The sequence below is a fragment of the Pan paniscus genome, chromosome 21 (assembly GCF_029289425.2).
Source record: "Pan paniscus chromosome 21, NHGRI_mPanPan1-v2.0_pri, whole genome shotgun sequence".
In the NCBI taxonomy this organism is placed as follows: Eukaryota; Metazoa; Chordata; class Mammalia; order Primates; family Hominidae; genus Pan; species Pan paniscus.
Window position 1 is genome coordinate 41,288,597 of NC_073270.2, and position 19,650 is coordinate 41,308,246.

The following is a 19,650-nucleotide window of genomic DNA, read 5'->3' on the forward strand; positions in this document are numbered from 1 at the left end:
GGGCTTGCCACTTCTTCATTGATGGGTAAAGCTGGGGCCGCTCTCCGCCACCCTGGGCTCAATACACCTGATCCTGTCACACTCACTGATCCCACTGTGCCAAACCCCGCGCTGGCTCTCACTGCGGAGAGGAATCCCTCCAGGTCCTCTGCAGTCTCCTAGATGGAAGCAAAACTGAACACTGAGGTGCGAAAGTAGCAGTGGCCATTCTGGAGCAGAGCCAGCACCAGACCCCTGGCTTGGAGCCTAATCAGGGTTTCCCATTAGAACTCTGGATCCATGTGGAGAACCAGGGCCCAGCAACCTCACCAGTCCACAGCCTAGGGAACCAGGGGTACCTAAACAGCCAGTCAGTTTATCAGATCATGTCTCGAATGTTGATGCAAGACTGTGGCAGGGGAAAAGCGAGAGAGAGGGGAAAGGAAGCGAAGTCAGGTAGTGACAGCAGAACTTTTGGAGTCAGACCCGAGATCCAGCTCTGATGGAAGCCTCTCTCAGGGATGGTGAGGAATGGACAGGTTAATGGAGTCCGTCAGGTCCTTAGCTGTCCTGGAGTGGTGGAAGCCAGAAACAGATTAGGTGAGAGGGACCTGGCCACCAGCAGGAGCGGGAGCAGTGGTGGAGTGGGTGTGATAACTCAGCTGCCGGGGCCCTTTTCTTCCCTGTGGTGGGGATGGGGGCAGCCTTCCATCCCTGTGCATTCTTCAAGTCCCCAGCACCTGAGGTCACCCAAGAACATCTCTGTTCTCTGCCACCTGGAGCCAGCCTTGCATAGCACGTGATCACAGGTCAGTGGCTGTGATAGGTTTATTCAGAGGAAGCACTAGACTCTGGGGTAGCTCACATTGGTAAGAAAGACTTCCAGGAGCAGGCATTGAAGGGTTGGCACCCTGGGTGAGTGTCCAGGGTCAGCGAGAGTCACTTGTGGAGGGGACGGAAGATGACCTGGCTGATCTGGCCAGGGATGGTGTAGAAGACCAGGAGGAGGAAGACGGTGAGCAGCACCAGTAGCAGCAGCAGCACCAGGATGCGCCAGTACCGGCGCCAGATGAAGAAGACAAAGGTCTTCAGCGGGTTCACAAACCAGTTGAAGGAAGTTTTCGGGCGGCTGTTGAGGAGAAGAGTGGTGTCAGGATGAGGAGGAAGCCCCTTGACCACCCCCACCTCCCCATCGGCCCAGGCTGTGGCCCCAGCCCCGGTGCCTGACTCACCTGGGTTTCTCCAGAGGCTCTGGCTGCTTCCGCCCCTTCCCCACTGGCCGTTTCTCGGCCTCCTCCACAGTCAGCAGCTCAAACTCTGCCTCCACCTTGCCCTGAAAAGGACACTCCTGCATCACTGGGAGCAGAGGGCGGGCTCAGGCCCCAGCTCAGCCTGGCCTCTGCCCACGGGCACCCACCGTGAGGATGTACACATTGCCACCCGTGTCTGTGAACTCCAGGTCTTCTGGCCGGCCCTTCCTCCTCCTCTGCTTTCGCTTCTTCTTGCCAGCCTGAGCCTCCTGCGCCTCCCGCTCCACGTCCTCTGCCTCCTTCAGCTTCACTACCGGCCACCAGCCCCTCAGGCGGCGGCAGCGAAACAGATTGCACCTCGACCCGGCCCCATCGCGGGCCAGCCGCACAGAGCAGAGCTCGGGGCCCCGGGCCCCACGCACCATGTCTGGTAGCTGCAACTCCAGGGATCCTGCAAGTCCAGAGCACACCAGATTAGGCATGGGATCAAAGTCTCATTGTGCCAGGGGTGAGGAGGCAACACACCAAGGTTGTAAATTGGGGCATTGAAAGTTGCAGTGTGTGGTCAGGCCACAGCTATAGACCACCCAGACCACAGCCCAGCGGTCCACCCATTGCTACTTCCCAGTGGAAGAGGGCCAAGGGTCGGGATCAGAGTGCCAAGGACCAAAGGCTGTGGAGTTGGTGTCAGGGTGACAAGCTAGGGTCAAATCAGAGTTGAATCAGAGACTCTGGGTGGCAATGGAGGTTACTGTGGTCTAGGCCTAATTAACTCAGTAATTAGGCCAGAAAGCAAAGGTTTCACACCTCGGGTCCAAAATCCCAAGATTCAAGGTTGGGTCAGAGTAGGGAACTGGGGGACGGAAGCGAGGGCTGGAGGCAGGGGTGGAGGTGAGGGCTGGAGGCAGGGGCTGAGGGTGGGGAAGGCTAAGCAGTGTAATACCAAGGAAGTCATTGGCAGAGATGCGGTCATAGTCCCAGACCTGCAGGACCAGCACTGCAGGCTGCCGGAACTCAGCCTCCTCCAGGGCAAAGGGTCCAGACCTGCGCCGGACGCTCACCTCCCGCTCCGTGGGCAGGTAGTCAAAGCGGAACACAAAGCGCCAGTTGAAGTTCCCCTCCCCAGTCAGGGAGTTGAAGTGAACGTCTGTCTCCTGCTTGTCATGCTCCAACCCCTTCACCCAGCTGGGGCCGGGGTAGGTGAGCGTCAGGGCTGGAGCTACATGGAGAACCCACTCCTCACCCCGCTCTCAGCACCACGGAGGGCCTGGGGTCGGGGCTCTGGACTCAGCCCGAGGGCCCACACCCATTTGCAATCCCCCTAGTGCACCGCCGTTGCCCCGCCCGGCCGGCAGCCTACCTCTTCACATAGATGTCACTCGACATCTCTCCGGTGAGTGGATTCTCATCATCCAGAACCACATCCTCCGTGTTCCAGATGACAACTCTGAGCTCATAGCTGGGGGGCACATTAGGGGGTGGCTTCAGACTCTCGCGTGGGGCCCTAAAAGGGGCTGCAGGAAGCAGGAGGGACCTGGGCCGGGGCCACTGACATTCACTGGGCACCTGTGTGCCCAGCAGGGGAATCCAATGCCTGTGGTCCCATGAAGGGAAGCCCCAGGTGTCACTGACCACCCTGGCCACAGCAGATGGCCCCAGGAATGGTCTGTGGGGCCAGCGAGATTCTCCTTCCCGTGAATTTAGAATCAGGGCGCTCTACCGTTGCATGGTGTGGCATCAGATGCAAAGCTGGAGCCACCACAAGCCAGAGTTTGGGGATGTAGAAAAGTGAGTGAACAGAGAAAGCCAGTCTGCAGGGAGAAGAGGGAGGATGAGAGATGGGGGACGGGAGCATACAGCGCCTGAGGGACAGGAGGGCTGCGACACTCTGGACCCTACCCGCATATAGCCCTGTCTTTGGGGGCCATGGGGTTGCCTGGATAGCTGTTTTCTCCAGCCCAGCATCAATTTCCCCTCATTTGTTGACAGCACCGTGATTTTCTGCTGGTGAGCCACCCCCACCCCAACCACCCCTCCCCACCACCACTGTCAATCTATGGAATTCTGGTCGGGCAGGCCCCTCCCTCCCTGGCTGGACGGGATGGGGGAGACATCACTGGACTGGCCAATTCGAGTATTACAGCCCCCTGACCACAATGATTGCTTCTTCAGGGCACAGCATTTGACCCAAGCTGGTCTACTGAGTCAGCCCTGAGGCTTTTGCTGTAACTGGGAAAGAGGTGTTTGTTTCTGCTCAAGTGGCCTGGCTGAGATGTAAGCCTCGCACTGTTAGATGCCACTTTGCCCCCAGCCCTGCAGAGGGCTCCCTGAGAGTGACACCAAGGAAAGCAGAGCCCAGAGGCAGAAAGTGACAGGCTGCTGATATCTGAGCATCTGCATTCAGCCCTGTGTGAAGTGGCTGTGACCCACACACAACTCCACTCAGATGAGCTTAGGTGGGAAGGGGGCTTACCAAAAGGTACTTGGACTCAATTTACAAGAGACACTTGACTTGCAATGCTTATGAATAACAGGGAATTTAATGACACCTAACTGAAAAGCCTGTGATGAGCAACCTCTGCCTGCTTCACTGGGGACCCGGGTTTTCAGAGGAGCCTTGTACAGGTAGACCAGGATGTGCACCCGCCTTGGGAGGAGGCGACAGAACTCTCACCTGATTGGCTGCCGAGGCTTGATGTCAACTGGGGGTGGAGCAGGCACATCTTGAGGAAAGATGTCAATCCACATGTGAAGAGATCCCTGGGGGGACAGGACCAGGCTGGAGGGTCTTGCCAGGCTCCCAACCTTCCCTGACAGCCCTATGGCCACAGGCCGTGCCTTGTCCCCAAGTGGAGAAAAGAGCTAGGGTCAAAATGACAGGGTCAGGTAGATCCTGGGGGATGAGGATGAAGGTGGAGTCTGAAGTGTGGGTTCCAGGATCAAGGTTAGATTAGGGGTTCAAGGATGAGGTCCAGGCTGGGCGCGGTGGCTCATGCCTGTAATCCCAGCACTTTGGGAGTCCATGGAGGGTAGATCACTTGAGCTCAGGAGTTTGAGACCAGCCTGGGCAATATGACGGAACCCTGTCTCTACAAAAAATACAAGAACTAGCCGAGTGTGGTGGCAGATGCCTGTGATCCCAGTTACTCCCGAGGATGAGGTAGGAGGATCACTTGAGCCTGGGAGGTGGAGGCTGCAGTGAGCCGAGATCATGCACCTGCACTCCAGCTTGGGCAACAGAGTGAGACCCCATGTCAAAAAGGAAAAAAAAAAAAAAAATGAGGTTCCAGAAGGGGAAGTTGAGATTAAAAGTAATATCTGGTGTTCCAAGGTCCAGATCTTAGGGATCTGGGGGGAGGTCAGGTTAGGAACCCCACATCTGAGTCTTGGGCCCCAGGGGTGGGGATCCTGTAGGACTAGGGTCAGGGTGAAGGTGTGGTCCAGGATGGAGGTCCAGGATGGAAGTCCAAGATGAGCAGGGACACAGGGACCAGCAACAGGAGCTGCAGTCAGGAGCTGCAGGTGGCACCCAGGTGGACATCTTGGGGAAAGGCTGTCCTGGGGGCCCAGGGTCCAGGATCAGGTGGGTGTCCTGAGATTCTAAGAGTCTTGTGATTCTGGGCCTGGGTGCTGAGCCCTCCCTCACCTGCAGCAGCCCTGGGCTGTGGGGATGGTAGAGAGGCCTGGTTTCTACATGCTCGGGTACCAGCTGGATCCCAAAACCCGGCATTTCCTGCCAGCGCCGCAGCACAAGCAATGCCTGGGCCTCTTCAGGGTCCCCGCTCGCCACTGTGGGGCTGCTGCTGCCTGAAACAAGAGGTGTGTGAGCTTAGGGTTCCACACAGTTTCCATCTCTCCTCCCGCCCTCCCCCACCACAGAAGCTCTAAGCTGGGGAAGCCACTGTGTTGGATAAAGCCCTGTGGACTAGGAAAGCAGCTCTGTAATGCACAAAAAGTGGGAGACGCTGCTGTAACTTTGCCCAGTGAAAAGCCAGCAGTCAGTGGGACAGTGGGATTGGAGGTACTGCCACCTTTGTCTAGACCCTATTTAGAGAATAAGCCACCAGAGCAGGCACACTGGCTCATGCCTGTAATCCGGGCACTTTTGGAGGCCAAGATGAGAGGATTGCTTGAGTCCAGGAGTTTGAGACCAGTCTGAGCAACATGGCGAAACCTCATCTCTACCAAAAAAAAAAAAGAAGAAACTTAGGTGGGCGTGATGGTACGTGCCTGTAATCCCAGCTACTCAGGGGGCTGAGATGGGAGGATCACTTGAGCCTGGGAGGTCCAGGCTCCAGTGAGCTGAGATGGCACCACTGCACTCCAGCCTGGGTGACAGAGCAAGACCCTGTCTCAAAAAAATGAATAAATAAAAAACAAGCCTCCAGCCATTTAATTCTGCAGCCACATTCTGTTATATGGGACGCTGTATGGGACCTCTGTGTTCCGGGAACTTGATTAGTTATGGGTCCACTTTGGCTCTTTGGGGGAATCTCACACTCACCAATAAAGACTGTTTCCTCCCTAATACCCAAGAACCTCGTCCTTACTCAACCAAATTCACATCTACTTGCTGAAGCAATGGGTTATTTTGGGGAGCACACAAGACTGGGCCCCCTGTACCTTGTTCTACCAACATCTTGCTTGAACAGAAAGGGGCTGATACCTGGGGGCAGGGTCTCCGGTGGTGTCAGGAAGACTTTGCTGCCCACCTTGACAGCACCGGCTCGGTATTCAGGGGCAGGGAGGCCACAGCGTTGGCACAGCCCCGCCAGGATCTGCGAAGGCCGGAATGCATCACGCCAGGCATTGTAACCATCTCTACAGGCAGAAAAGGAAGATGCGTCAGCTGGGGCTGGTGTAGGGACACAGTTGGGCCTGGGGCAGTGATGACGTCATGAAGACATGAGGTCTAGGTTCAAAACTCCCAACGGGAGACAGGTTAGTCCTCATTTATGATAATAATGAATGAAAAAAATGTAGTCCAGGTGCTTCCATTAAGAAGATACTGATCTTATTACCTCTGTTTTGCAGATGAGAAAACAGACTTGAAGAGGTTAAGTGGGACTGGCATGGTGGCTCACACCTGTAATCCCAGCACTTTGGGAGGCAGAGGTGGGTGGATCACTTGAGGTCAGGGGTTCAAGACCAGCCTGGACAACATGGTGAAACCCTGTCTCTACTAAAAATATAAAAATTAGCTGGACATGGTGGCCCATGCATGTAATCCCAGCTACTGGGGAGGCTGAGGCAGGAGAATCGCTTGAACCCAGGAGGTGGAGGTTGCAGTCAGCCGAGATCGTGCCACTGCACTCCAACCTGGGAGACAGAGCGAGACTGTTTCAAAAAAAAAAAAAAAAAAAGAAAGCGGTCAAGTGACATTCGTTACAGGATCCCGACTCCCAAGCCCAAGTCTTGACCACTGAGCTATGTCTTGGTTGGCAGTGGCGGTGGGTGGGAGGGTCCCCTTCCATGAAATCATAGGATCTGGAGACACAAAAGGGAATGTGAGCTTGAATGTGTTTGGCCAGAAACTTAGAATGGCTCCTGTGGGCCCTGCTGGACCCACACTTCATACTGGGAGGCCAGCCCACAGTTTGCTCTGTGGTGGCTATAGAATCGGTTTTCCAGATCAATGTGGGTCTCCCCGATGAGGTCGTCAGAACCCACGAGGTCATGATCAAATACGGCGACCGTCAGCTCCGTCTCAGCTGGGAGAGAGATGCTTAGCTCCAGGATCCTGGCAAGGAGGGAGAGGGACTGAGGTCATTTCCATGCTCCAGGAGGTGGTCTGGGGAGGAGGCAGGTGTGTCAGCATCCCCTGTCCATTCCCTTGCCATCCCTAGGCCAGCTGCCACAAGGCCACAGGGCTGGATGCTCCTGCAGCTACCCCGTTTCCACCCCACAGGGCCCAGCCTCACTCTCCAAAGATGGGGTTGAGCTGCTTGGGGATGTAGCGTTCCTTGGTGTCCTGCCGCTCCCGGCCAGCGCTCACCACCACGTAAGGGTCTGCTTTGCCATTGGGGTCTGCAGGAGCCAGGTTGGTAGCCTAGGGGAACAGCATGGAGTGGAACTGAGAGAAACGTCATTATGATAACCCAAGGTTACCTTTGTAGGACCTAATTTCCCATTGGGTGAAAGCAGGAAGTTATCAAGGAGAGATCTCCCACTGTGAGGAGCTAATGGAGAGGTTGGACAAGATGACTTTTATTTTCAATTAGTTATGAAATAGTTAAGTCATACAAATAGGTATAACAAAAAGTGTAATGAAACAATATTTTGAAAGATGTATAACGGACTTACTATTCAACTCATAACTTTCTATATGGTTTGACTTATTTTTTAATTTATGAATTTTTTTAATAGAGATGGGGGTCTCACTGTGTTGCCCAGGCTGGTCTCAAACTCCTGGGCTGGGCGCAGTGGCTCACACCTGTAATCCCAGCACTTTGGAAGGCCAAGGCTGGTGGATTATTTGCAGTGAGGAGTTTGAGACCAGCCTGGCCATCATGGAAAACCCCATCTCTACTAAAAATACAAAACTTAGCCAGGCGTGGTGGCGCACACCTGTAGTCCCAGCTACTCAGGAGGCTGAGGCAGGAGAATGGCGTGAACCCGGGAGGCGGAGCTTGCAGTGAGCCGAGATTGCGCCACTGCACTCCAGCCTGGGCGACAGAGCGAGACTCCGTCTCAAAAAAAAAAAAAAAAAAGAAAGAAATGACATCCTGTGTAGTTTTCCCCCGCTTTTTATAGAGACAGGGGTCTCACACTACATTGCCAAGGCTGGTGTTGAACTCCCGGCCTCAAATGATTTTCCCACCTCGGCCTCCCAAAGTCCTGGGATTACACAGTGTGAGCCACTGCACCTCCAGCCCTGTGTAGTTTCTTGACTGAAAGTTGTTGGGTGATTTTTTCAATTGTTGTTTGCCTAAAGAGGTCTTTCATTTTTTTCTCTCTTGAATGAGTGTTTCCTAGGACACACAATTCAAGGGTGATAGTTATTTTTCTCTCAGTGCTTTGAAGATATTATTCTGTTTTTCTTCCAGCACTTTTAGTTGCTGTAGAGAAGTTGATGGGCTGACTGTCATTCCATTGTGGTAATCTGTACTTTCTCTCTGATGATCTTTACATCTTTTTAATTTAGAGACTGGGTCTTGTTCTGTTGCCCAGGCTGGTCTCGAGAACTCCTGGCATCAAGCAGTCCTCCCACCTCAGCCTTCTGAGTAGCTGGGGTTACAGGCATGAGCCACTGTGCCAACTTGATTATTTTTTTGGTATTTATATTTTCCATAGCACTTATGCTTTCTTCTTTTTTTTTTTTTTTTTTTCCTGAGACAGAGTCTCGCTCTGTTGCCCAGGTTGGAATGCGATGGCATGATCTCGGCTCACTGCAACCTCTACCTCCCAGGTTCAAGGGATTCTCCTGCCTCAGCCTCCCAAGTAGCTGGGATTACAGGCACATGCCACCACACCTGGCTAATTTTTGTATTATTAGTAGAGAACAGGTTTCACCATGCTGGCCAGGCTGGTCTCAAACTCCTGACCTCAGGTGATCCGCCTGGCTCAGCCTCCCAAAGTGCTGGGATTACAGGCGTGAGCTATCACGCCTGGCCACACTTATGCCTTTCTAATGCACTGAAACATTTACTTATTTTGTTAATGTTTGTTTCTCCTACTAGAATGCAGTCTTCATAAAGGCAAAGCTTTTTTTCTCCTTGTGATTACATATTAATTTTATTCTTTGAAATCTCTTTCTTCTCTTGTCCTGTCCAAATCCTACTTAGAGATACTCAGTCAAGCCTTAATTTCCTGTGCTGGCTCGGCTCAGTGGTTCATGGCTATAATCCTAGTACTTTGGGAGGCTAAGACAGGCAGGAGCTCAGGAGTTCGAGACCAGCTTGGGCAACATGGTGAAATCCTGTCTCTACTAAAAAATAGAAGAAATTAGCTGGGTGTGGTAGCATGCGCCTGTAGTCCCAGCTACTTGTGGGGGCTGAGGTGGGAGGATTGCTTGAGCCTGGGAGGTCAGGGCTTCAGGGAGCCGTGATCATGCCACTGCACCCCACCCTGGGCAACAGAGTGAGACCCTGTCTCAAAAACAAAACAAAACAAAAAAAACCCCGCGAATTTACTGCAAAGAGACAGTAATAAAGGAGTATGGTAGTGGCATAAACATAGATCAGTAGAATAGAACTGAGAGTCCAGAAAGAAATCCACATATCTATGGTCAATTGATCTTCAACAAGGGTACCTAGACCATTCAATGGGAAAAGAACCATCTCTCCAACAGATGGAGCTGAGACAACTGGACAGTCACATACAAAAGTATGAGGTCAGACCCTCACCTCACACTAGATACAAAAACTAACCCCAAATGGATCACAGACTTAAACATGAGAGTCAAAACTCAAACTCACAGTAGAAAACAGGCAAAAGTCTTCATGACCTTGGATTTTGCAAAGGTTTCTTAGCTATAACCAAAAAGCACAGTCAATAAAAGAAATAAAAATAGACTTCATCAAAATTAAAATCTCTTTTGCTTTAAAGGACACTATGAATAGAGTGAAAAGACAACGTAGGAAGTGAGAAAATATTTGCAAGCCATATAAAAATCTAGTAGCCAGAATATACAAAGAACTCCCACAACTCAACAACAAAACAACAATCTAATTTTAAAATGGACAAAGGACTTTAGACATGTCTCCAAGATATACAAAGGTCTAAAAACCACATGAAGACTGTTCAGTGTCATTAGGAAACAAATCAAAACCACAATTAGATACCACTTTATACCCACTAAGATGATCTTAATTTTTTCTTTTTTCTTTTTTTTTTTTTGAGTCAGAATCTCGCTCTGTCACCCAGGCTGGAGCACAGTGGCGCGGTCTCGGCTCACTGCAACCTCTGCCTCTAGGGTTCAAGCGATTCTCCTGCCTCAGCCTCCTGAGTAGCTGAGATTACAGGCGCCTGCCACCACGCCCGGCTAATTTTTTGTATTTTTAGTAGAGACTGGGTTTCACCATGTTGGCCAGGCTGGTCTCGAACTCCTGACCTCGTGATCCGCCCACCTCAGCCTCCCAAGGTGCTGGGATTACAAGCATGAGCCACTGCGCCTGGCCTGACATTCATTTTTTTAAAAGGACAATAAAGGCTAGGAGCAGTGGCTCACGCCTGTAATCCCTGCACTTTAGGAGGCCTAGGCGGGTGGATCACCTGAGGTCAGGAGTTTGAGACCAGCCTGGCCAACATGGCGAAACCGTCTCTACTAAAAATATAAAAATCAGCCAGGCGTGGTGGCGAGCGCCTGTAATTCCAGCTACTTGGGAGGCTGGGGCAGGAGAATCGCTTGAGCCCAGGAGGCAGGGGTTGCAGGGAGCCAAGATAGCACCACTGCACTCCAGCCTGGGTGACAGAGCGAGACTCTGTCTCAAAAAAAAAAAAAGAAAAAAGAAAATGTAAGTTATATTCTGGCACTCCTTTGCTCAGAACCTTCCTATGGCTTCCCATGTAATTCAGAATAAAGTGAATAACAAAACCCAACATGATCTGCTTCCTCTGCCCATCGCTGCTCCATTTCCTCTGAAGCCTTAATTCCTAAAACCTGTTCATTTATCCTGCCTGCTACGGCCACAAGGGGCCCCTTGTTGTTTGTCACACACATGAGTCATGGTTCCACCTGATGGCCTCTGTACCAGCTGTTCTGCCTGGAATGCTTTCTCCCTCAGGTAGCCACCTGCATAACTCCTTGGCCCCCTCCTAGTGTGTATTTAAGAGACAGGGTCTCACTCTGTCACCCAGGCTGAACTGCAGTGGTGGCATCACAGCTCACTATAGCCTCAACCTCCCAAGCTCAAACAATCCTCCCATCTCAGCCTTCCTAGTAGCTGGGACTACAGGTGGAAGCCACTGTGCCCAACTCTAGTATTTGTTTAAATAACACTTTCTCAGCCGGGCGTGGTGGCTCATTCCTGTAATCCAGCATTTTGTAGTTCGAGACCAGCCTGGGCAACATAGCAAGACCTCATCTCTACCAAAAAACAAAAAAAAAGTCTTATTGAGGTCTATCAACTCCGACCATCCATTTGCAACCCACCCCCAGCACTCCCCCATCCCTTTATCCTGACATATTTTCTCCACAGCACTTATAATTTTCTAACATATAAATAAGATATATAACTTTTTTTGTTTTGAGATGGAGTTTCGCTCTTGTCGCCCAGGCTGGAGTGCAGTGGTGTAGTCTCAGCTCACTGCAACCTCTGCCTCCTGGGTTAAAGCAATTCTCCTTCCTCAGCCTCTTGAGTAGCTGGGACTACAGGCATGTGCCACCAGGCCTGGCTAATTTTTGTATTTTTAGTAGAGACGGGGTTGTTGTATGTTTAGTAGAGACAGGAGTTCGGGCTGATCTCGAATTCCTGACCTCAGGTGATCTGCCCCCTCCTCGGCCTCCCAAAGTGCTGGGATTACAGGCGTGAGCCACCATGCCCAGCCCGTAAGCTATATAATTTACTTATTGATTATGGTTATTGTTCATCTCTTTTCACTAGAATGGAAAGTTCACGAGGGCACTGATCTTCATCTTACTCACTGCTTTTTATCACCAGTACCCAGAACACTGCCTAGTACCTCATAAAAAATGCAAGAAAGGCCGGGCACGGTGGCTCACACCTCTAATCCCAGCACTTTGGGAGGCCAAGGCGGGCAGATCACCTGAGGTCGGGAGTTTGAGACCAGCCTGACCAACATGGAGAAACCCTGTCTCTACTAAAAATACAAAATTAGTTGGGTGTGGTGGTGCATGCCTGTAAACCCCAGCTACTCGGGAGGCTGAGGCAGGAGAATCGCTTGAACCCAGGAGGCGGAGGTTGCAGTGAGCCGAGATTGCACCATTGCACTCCAGCCTGGGCAACAAGAGCGAAACGCCGTCTCAAAAAAATAAATAAATAAAATAAATGCAAGAAATACCTGTGGAATAAATGTTTGTGAGTGAAACTGGCCTAGAATTGTACTTTCTCATGTCATTCTTCTCAGGTTTTGCATCAAGATTATGCCACCCTCATGGAATTAACTGGGGTATTTCTTTTTATATTCTCTGAAATGGTTTGTGTAAGATTAAAATTGTTTCATCCATAACTGGTGGAAACTGCTGCTGAGACCATTTGGTCTGGAGTTTCTGACACAATTTCTTTTAATACTTATAGTACTATTCAGGTTTTCTGGCCAGGTATGGTGGCTCATGGCTGTAATCCCAGCACTTTGGGAAGCCGAGGTGGGTGGATCACTTGAGGCCAGGAGTTCGAGACCAGCCTGGCCAACATGGCAAAACCCTGTCTCTACTAAAAAATAGAAAAATCAGCCAGGCTTGGATGCAGGCACCTGTAATCCCAGCTACTCAGGTAGCTGAGGCAGGAGAATTGCTTGAACCTAGGAGATGGAGGATGCAGTAAGCCAAGCAACCACTGCACTCCAGCCTGGGCGACAGAGCAAGACTGTCTCAAAAATAAGTAAGTTTTCTTCCTTTTTTTCTGGCACACTGCATCCTCAGTGGCTCAAGCAATCCTCCCACCTCAGCCTCCTGAGTAGCTGGGACAACAAGCAGGAACCACTATGTCCAGGTAATTTTTATTTTGTTTTTATTTATTTATTTTTTTGAGACAGAGTCTAGCTCTGTCACCCAGGTTGGAGTGCAGTGGCATGATCTCAGCTCACTGCAACTTCTGCCTCCCAGGTTCAAGCAATTCTCGTGCCTCAGCCTCCCCAGTAGCTGGGACTACGCACATGCCACCATGCCCTGCTAATTTCTGTATTTTTAGTAGAGCATTGGGGTCTTACCATGGTGGCCAGGCTGGTCTCAAACTCCTGACCTCAGGTAATCTGCCCACCTTGGCCTCCCAAAGTGCTGGGATTACAGAGGTGAGCCACCGCACCTGGCCTAACTTTTAAATTTTTTTGTAGAGATAGGGTCTCGGCCGGGCACAGTGGCTCATGCCTGTAATCCCAGCACTTTGGGGGGCCAAGGGGGGTGGGGGTGGATCATGAGGTCAAGAGTTCAAGACCAGCCTGACCAACATGGAGAAACCCTGTCTCTACTAAAAATACAAAAAATTAGCTGGGTGTGGTGGCAGGCGCCTGTAATTCCAGCCACTTGGGAGGCTGAGGCAGGAGAATTGCTTGAACCCAGGAGGCGGAGGTTGCAGTGAGCCGACACTGTGCCACAGCACTCCAGCCGGGGCAACAGAGTGAGACTGTGTCTAAAAAAGAAAAAAAAAAGTGGACGTTGTAGTGAAGGGATTGGGAGGAGATTCATGGATGTAATGAAGATACAGCTTAGACTACAGGCTGTATCTATTTTACAGGGGAGAGCCAAGGGATAAGACAGCTGGGAGGAGCTCTCCTGGGGTTAAAACAAATATCAAACACTAACCTCAGGAAGTATTCATTGGAAAGAGCCACCATTTGATTAGATTTATTTGTAGAGGATTTTATGCTCCCAGGATACTACTGCAAATGACAGAGCAATAAGTAGAGCTTAAGTGGGTGTGGTCAGGGAAAAGAATGCAAGAGGGCCCTACCAGTACCACTGTCATCCTAGGGTGACAGTGGTATATCCAAAGCTGCACCTGCCAGAGTAGCAACATCAGTGATCTAACACAGGGGATGGGAAATAGACTTTGCTAAAATAATCCAGCCAGTCACTAAACAAATAAACAAGCAAATAACAAGAAACTTCAGTACCCAGAGTTGCTACCATATATTATCTAAATGCTGTTTCCAACAAAAAATTATGAGGTCTGCAAAGAAATAGAAAAATTGTTTTTCCATCCACCCCCCAAAAAATGCCCGTGAGAGCAACACAATGTTGAACTTAACAGGAAAGTATGTGTGTGTGTGTGTGTGTGTGTGTATCTATCTATCTATCTATCTATCTATCTATCTATCTATCTATCTATCTATCTATCTATCTATATATTTTTTTGAGACGGAGTCTTGCTCTGTCGCCCAGGCTGGAGTGCAATGGCACAATCTCGGCTCACTACAAGCTCCGCCTCCCGGGTTCAGGCCATTCTCCCACCTCAGCCTCCCGAGTAGCTGGGACTACAGTGCCCACCACCATGCCCAGCTAATTTTTTGTATTTTTAGTAGAGATGGGGTTTCACCATGTTAGCCAGGATGGTCTCGATCTCCTGACCTCGTGATCTGCCTGCCTTGGCCTCCCAAGTGCTGGGATTACAGGCGTGAGCCACTGCGCCCGGCCGACTGGAAAGTATTTCAAAGTAGCCAGTGTAAACATGTTCACAGAACTGAAGGAAAGCTTGATTAGAGAAGTAAAGGAAGGTATGATGATAACGTTGCATCAAATAGAGAATATCAATAACGAGATATACTTTTTTTTTTTTTGAGAGAATCTCACTCTGTCACCCAGGCTGGAGTGCAGTGGTGTGATCTCAGCTCACTGCAACTTCTGCCTCCCAGGTTCAAGCAATTCTCCTGCCTCAGCCTCCCGAGTAGCTGGGACTACTGGCACATGCCACCACACCCGGCTAATTTTTTGTATTTTTTTTAGAAGAGACGGGGTTTCACCGTGTTAGCCAGGATGGTCTCGTCTCCTGACCTCATGATCCACCCGCCTCAGCCCCCCAAAGTGCTGGGATTACAGGCATGAGCCACCACACCCGGCCAAGCCATACATTTTTTTTTTAAAGAACCAAATGAAAATTCTGGAGTTGAAAAGTACAATAACTGAAATTTAAAATTCACTAGAGAGGCTCAATAGTAGATTTGAACAGAAGAAAGAATTGGCAAACTTGAAGCTAGATCAAAAGTGATTATGTAAGCTGAAGAACAGAGAGAAAAGAGAAAAAAGAAAAATGAAATAGAGCCTCAAACAAATGTGGAACACCATTAACTACACCAACACACATATAATGGGAGCATTAGGAGGAGACAGAGAGCTGGGTGCAGTGGCTCACGCCTGTAATGAGGCAGGCAGATCATTTGAGGTCAAAACTTTGAGACCGGCCTGGCCAACACGATGAAACCCCATCTCTAAAATTAGCCAGGCATGGTGGTGTGTGCCTATAGTCCCAGCTATTCTGGAGGCTGAGGTGGGAGAATCACTTGAACCCAGGAGGCGGAGGTTGCAGTGAGCTGAGATTGTGCCATTGCAGTCCAGCCTGGGCAACAAGAGTAAGACTCCATCTCAAAACAACAACAAAAAAAGAAGGCAGGCTGGGCACGGTGGCTCACACCTGTAATCCCAGCACTTTGGGAGGCCCAGGCGGGCGGATCACCTGAGGTTGGGAGTTTGAGACCAGCCTGACCAACATGGAGAAACTCTGTCTCTACTAAAAATACAAAATTAGCAGGGTATGGTGGCACACGCCTGCAGTCCCAGCTGCTTGGGAGGCTGAGGCAGGAGAATCCTTTGAACCTGGGAGGCAGAGGTTGCAGTGAGCCAAGACAGTGCCATTGCACTCCAGCCTGGGCAACAAGAGCGAAACTCCGTCTCAAAAAAAAAAAAAAAAAGAGCTAGAGAGAGAGAAAAGAAGAAAAAAGAAAGTCTGAATATCCAATACTATCATTACTTTTGTTGTTGTTGAGACAGAATCTTGCTCTTGTTGCCCAGGCTGGAGTGCAATGGCACAATCCTGGCTCACTGCAACCCCCACCTCCCAGGTTCAAGCAATTCTCCTGCCTCAGCCTCCCAAGTAGCTGGGATTACAGGTGCCCGACACCACACCCAGCTAATTTGTGTATTTTTAATAGAGACAGGGTTTCACCATGTTGGCCAGGCTGGTCTTGGACTCCTGGCCTCAGACTCCCAAAGTGCTGGGATTACAGGCGAAAGCCACTGTGCCCAGCCTCATTACTTATTCTGTTGCCCCAGTTTTTCAAGTCTTAACCATTAGGAGCTCCTTCAGGTTGGCTCCTGTGTTCATTCTTTCATCAAGCCCCCATCCTTTTTTGAGCACTTCCTTACTCCTGCCCCACAAGATGCTCCAGATTTGACTTATATTTTCCCAGGCCTCGTCCTGGAATCAACTCCAAGGAGTCCTCAATCCTTTTATTAAATAATGGTTTTTAGAAACCAAAATCTGGGCACCTGGTTTGCTCACTGCTACTAGGATGTTGTTGATTCTAGGCCTTCTCAGCAAACAGAGATAGCAAACATGAATAACATAATCCACATATATATACACATATCTATATTTCTGTATCTTTCCATCTGTGTATATTTAAAAACATGAGTTTATACAGATACTTCTGTTTCTGATCTAATACCACAGCATTCATTTAATCCCCTTTCCTTATTTGTAACTTCTTTCTCCAACAGTAAGAAACCTGGTTCTCATTATCTACAATATAGTTTACTTATTCATGTATACCAGTATACACATAATATAGTTTCAGAATTGCTAACACATACTTCTAACTAGATGACAGCATTTATGTTCAGCTCTCTTTATCTTTAGTTTAGTTGGTTTTTTGTTTTGTTTTTGTTTTTTGTGACAAGCTCTCTCCCTGTCATCTAGGCTGGAGTGCAGTGGCACAAGCTTGGTTCACTGCAACCTCCTCCTTCCAGCTTCAAACAATGCTCCTGCCTCAGCCTCCAAAACAGCTGGGACTACAGGCACGTGCCACCATGCCCAGCTAATTTTTGTATTTTTAGTAGAGATGGGGTTCACCCTGTTAGCCAGGCTGGTCTCAAACTCCTGACCCTCAGGCGATCCACCCAATTTAGGCAATCCACCTGCCTCAGCCTCCCGAAGTGCTGGCATTACAGGCATGAGCCACCACACCCAGCCACATCCAGCTAGTTTTTTAATCTTTTGTAGAGATGGAGTCTCACTTTGTTGCCCAGGCTGGTCTTGACTTCCTGGGCTAAAGTGATCCTCCTGTCTTGGCCTCCCAGAGTGCTGGGATTACAGGTGTGAGCCACTGCACCAGGCCCATCTAGAGTTTTATAGAGCCCTGTCAAATTACTGTTTTCCAGAGTTACTTGGTTTTGTTCTTCACTTCCTTCGGTGTGGTTATATTGTTCATTTGTAATACAGTGAGGGTCATTTGTTAGTATTTGTATTCCATGTTAGGTTTCCTCAACACTGTGATTGCTTTTAATTTTTTGTCTATTGTAGGGGCATGTGAAACACTGCTACAGTTCTAAGAGTCAGAGGTATACAAAAAGATCTACTTTGAGAAGTGTCATTTTTGTCCTCATTCTCGCAACCCTGACCCCTTTCCCCCTTTCGTTCCATCCCTTTGCCACTCACTTTCTTTTTTGTTTTTTTTTTTTGGAGACGGAGTCTCGCTCCGTCACCCAGGCTGGAGCGCGGTGGCGCAATCTTGGCTCACTGCAACCTCCGCCTCCTGGGTTCAAGTGATTCTCCTGCCTCAGCCTCCCGAGTAGCTGGGACTACAAGCATGAGCCACTATGCTCAGCTAATTTTTGTATTTTTAGTAGAGATGGGGTTTCACCATGTTGGTTGGCCATTATGGTCTCGATCTCTTGACCTCGTGATCCACCCGCCTCGGCCTCCCAAAATGCTGGGATTACAGGCGTGAGCCACCGCGACCGGCTCCGAGATATCTTTAAGAATACTTCAAGGCCCTGCTGAACTCAGTATGAAAACTGCACCAATGGACAAAGTTGGACAAAGGTATTTGGTAACAAGCCTTCTGAAGCCTGAGATTCAGCCCTGTTCTCATCCTAGAATTATACGCGCCATTCTACAGGACTAGAACTACAAACAGGGGTCAGGAGACCAACTCCCAATTCTGGTTCTGCCATGAACATACTTTATAACCCTAGGGGATCTCCTAAATTTGTGGATTCGATTTCTCACCTGAAAAATGAAGAACTTGAACTCTGTGATCACGAGGTTCCTCCCAAAGCCTGCCTTCTGTAGGTTTCATGTACATTACCTTAGCTATAGTTGGAGGCGTGCCAGGGCTATGGAGACTCACCTTTACAATATACACTCTGACCAGGAGCTTGATGGGCCGGTTCTGTGGGATCCCCCGGGAGATCTGGGGCTCAGAGAACGACACTGCCTCTGATTCAGGGTAAATGAGGAAGGAGCCCTGAGTTGGGGGGAGACAGAAAAAGCTCTGGTAAGATAATTGTCCTCCTGAATCCCCACCTGGGCTCCCTGGTTCCGCTTTCCTTCCCCAAATGTACCTTGAACTTGCCCACAAGGTGTCCAGATCCTTCCTCTTCTCCACCTCCATCCTGGCCCCCTTGCCCTCGGGACAGAGGAAACACATTCAGCCAGTCTTCAAAGTGGTTAAATTCTTCCTCCAGGGACCTGTTGTAGATCTAAAAGGCAAGGACTTCAGCAACAGCCCGATGTCCAGAATCCAAAGGAGACTTTCCTCTTCCCAGTACCCAGTCACCTTCAGGGTGGCAACTGCTTTTTTTGGGGACACAGTGCCTTTGACTTCAGCCTCACCCTGGTCTTGGATCTCCCCAACCATAGAAATGAGGTTGACCCCATCTGGAAACAGCAAAAATGCCCCAGTCAGAAATATCTGGGTGGGTAGGGGATGGGCAGATGGAACCAGAGCAAAAAGCCCAATCTGTTACCTGAATCTCCAGGATCATCCATTTCATCTTCATCCAAGTTGTGCTGAAATTAAAGAGCAGATCCAGAGATTCTTCCCCATCCCCTTCAACCCCTTAGTCTACCCCCTTTTCCAGGAGAGTTGGGAAACCTTCACACAAGTTCCCACTGTGTATGCCACTTGCATTTTTAAAGCTCCAATTTATCATCCAGCCTGCCCTGTCTAGGGCAGTCACCACCAGCCACACGTGGCTACTGAGCACTCAAAACGTGGCTAGTCTGAATTGCAATGTGCTGTAAGTGGCCAGGCTTGGTGGCTCATGCCTGGAATCCCAACACTTTGGGAGACTGAGGTGACTACTTGAGGCCAGGAGTTCGAGATCAGGCTGAACAACACAGTGAGAACCTGTCTCTATGAAATAAATGCTTTTTAATTTTTATTTATTTATTTTTGAGACAGACTCTTGCTGTGTAGCCCAGGTTGGAGTGTATTGGTGTGAACATGGCTCACTGTAGCCTCAACCTCCGAGGCTCAAGTGATCCTCCCACCTCAACCTCTTGAGTCGCTGGGACCACCAGCGTGTACCACCATGCATAGCTACTTGTTTTCATTTTTAGTAGAGATGGTGTCTCACCATGTTCCCCAGACTGTTCTCAAACTCCTGGCTTCAAGTGATCCTCCCACCTCAGCCTCCCAAAGTGCTGGGATTACGGGCATGAAACACCACACCCAGGAAAAAAAAAGTTTGTAATTAGCTGAGTGTGGTGGTATGTACTTATGGTCCTAGCTACTGGGGAGGCTGAGGTGGGAAGATCACTTGAACCCAGGAGTTTGAGACCAGTCTGGATAACAGATAAAGACC

The 19,650-nt window shown here is 49.8% G+C and overlaps 1 protein-coding gene across 1 annotated transcript in view; it reads right to left on the bottom strand.

The window, feature by feature from the left end:
• Positions 1–789: 789 nt before the first annotated feature.
• LOC103783902 (fer-1-like protein 4) overlaps positions 790–19,650 on the bottom strand; it is a 51,960-nt gene continuing 33,099 nt past the window's right edge. Inside the window, exons 30-43 of the mRNA XM_034947140.3 lie at positions 18,811–18,853; positions 18,621–18,721; positions 18,406–18,543; positions 18,192–18,308; positions 7,151–7,278; positions 6,799–6,969; positions 5,896–6,050; positions 4,876–5,036; positions 3,904–3,989; positions 2,590–2,688; positions 2,173–2,414; positions 1,397–1,680; positions 1,212–1,312; positions 790–1,108 (exon numbers count right to left, since the gene is read on the bottom strand). Coding sequence (XP_034803031.2) covers positions 919–1,108; positions 1,212–1,312; positions 1,397–1,680; positions 2,173–2,414; positions 2,590–2,688; positions 3,904–3,989; positions 4,876–5,036; positions 5,896–6,050; positions 6,799–6,969; positions 7,151–7,278; positions 18,192–18,308; positions 18,406–18,543; positions 18,621–18,721; positions 18,811–18,853 — 2,016 coding nt within the window. The 3' untranslated portion in view covers positions 790–918. The remainder of the gene's footprint in view (positions 1,109–1,211; positions 1,313–1,396; positions 1,681–2,172; positions 2,415–2,589; positions 2,689–3,903; positions 3,990–4,875; positions 5,037–5,895; positions 6,051–6,798; positions 6,970–7,150; positions 7,279–18,191; positions 18,309–18,405; positions 18,544–18,620; positions 18,722–18,810; positions 18,854–19,650) is intronic.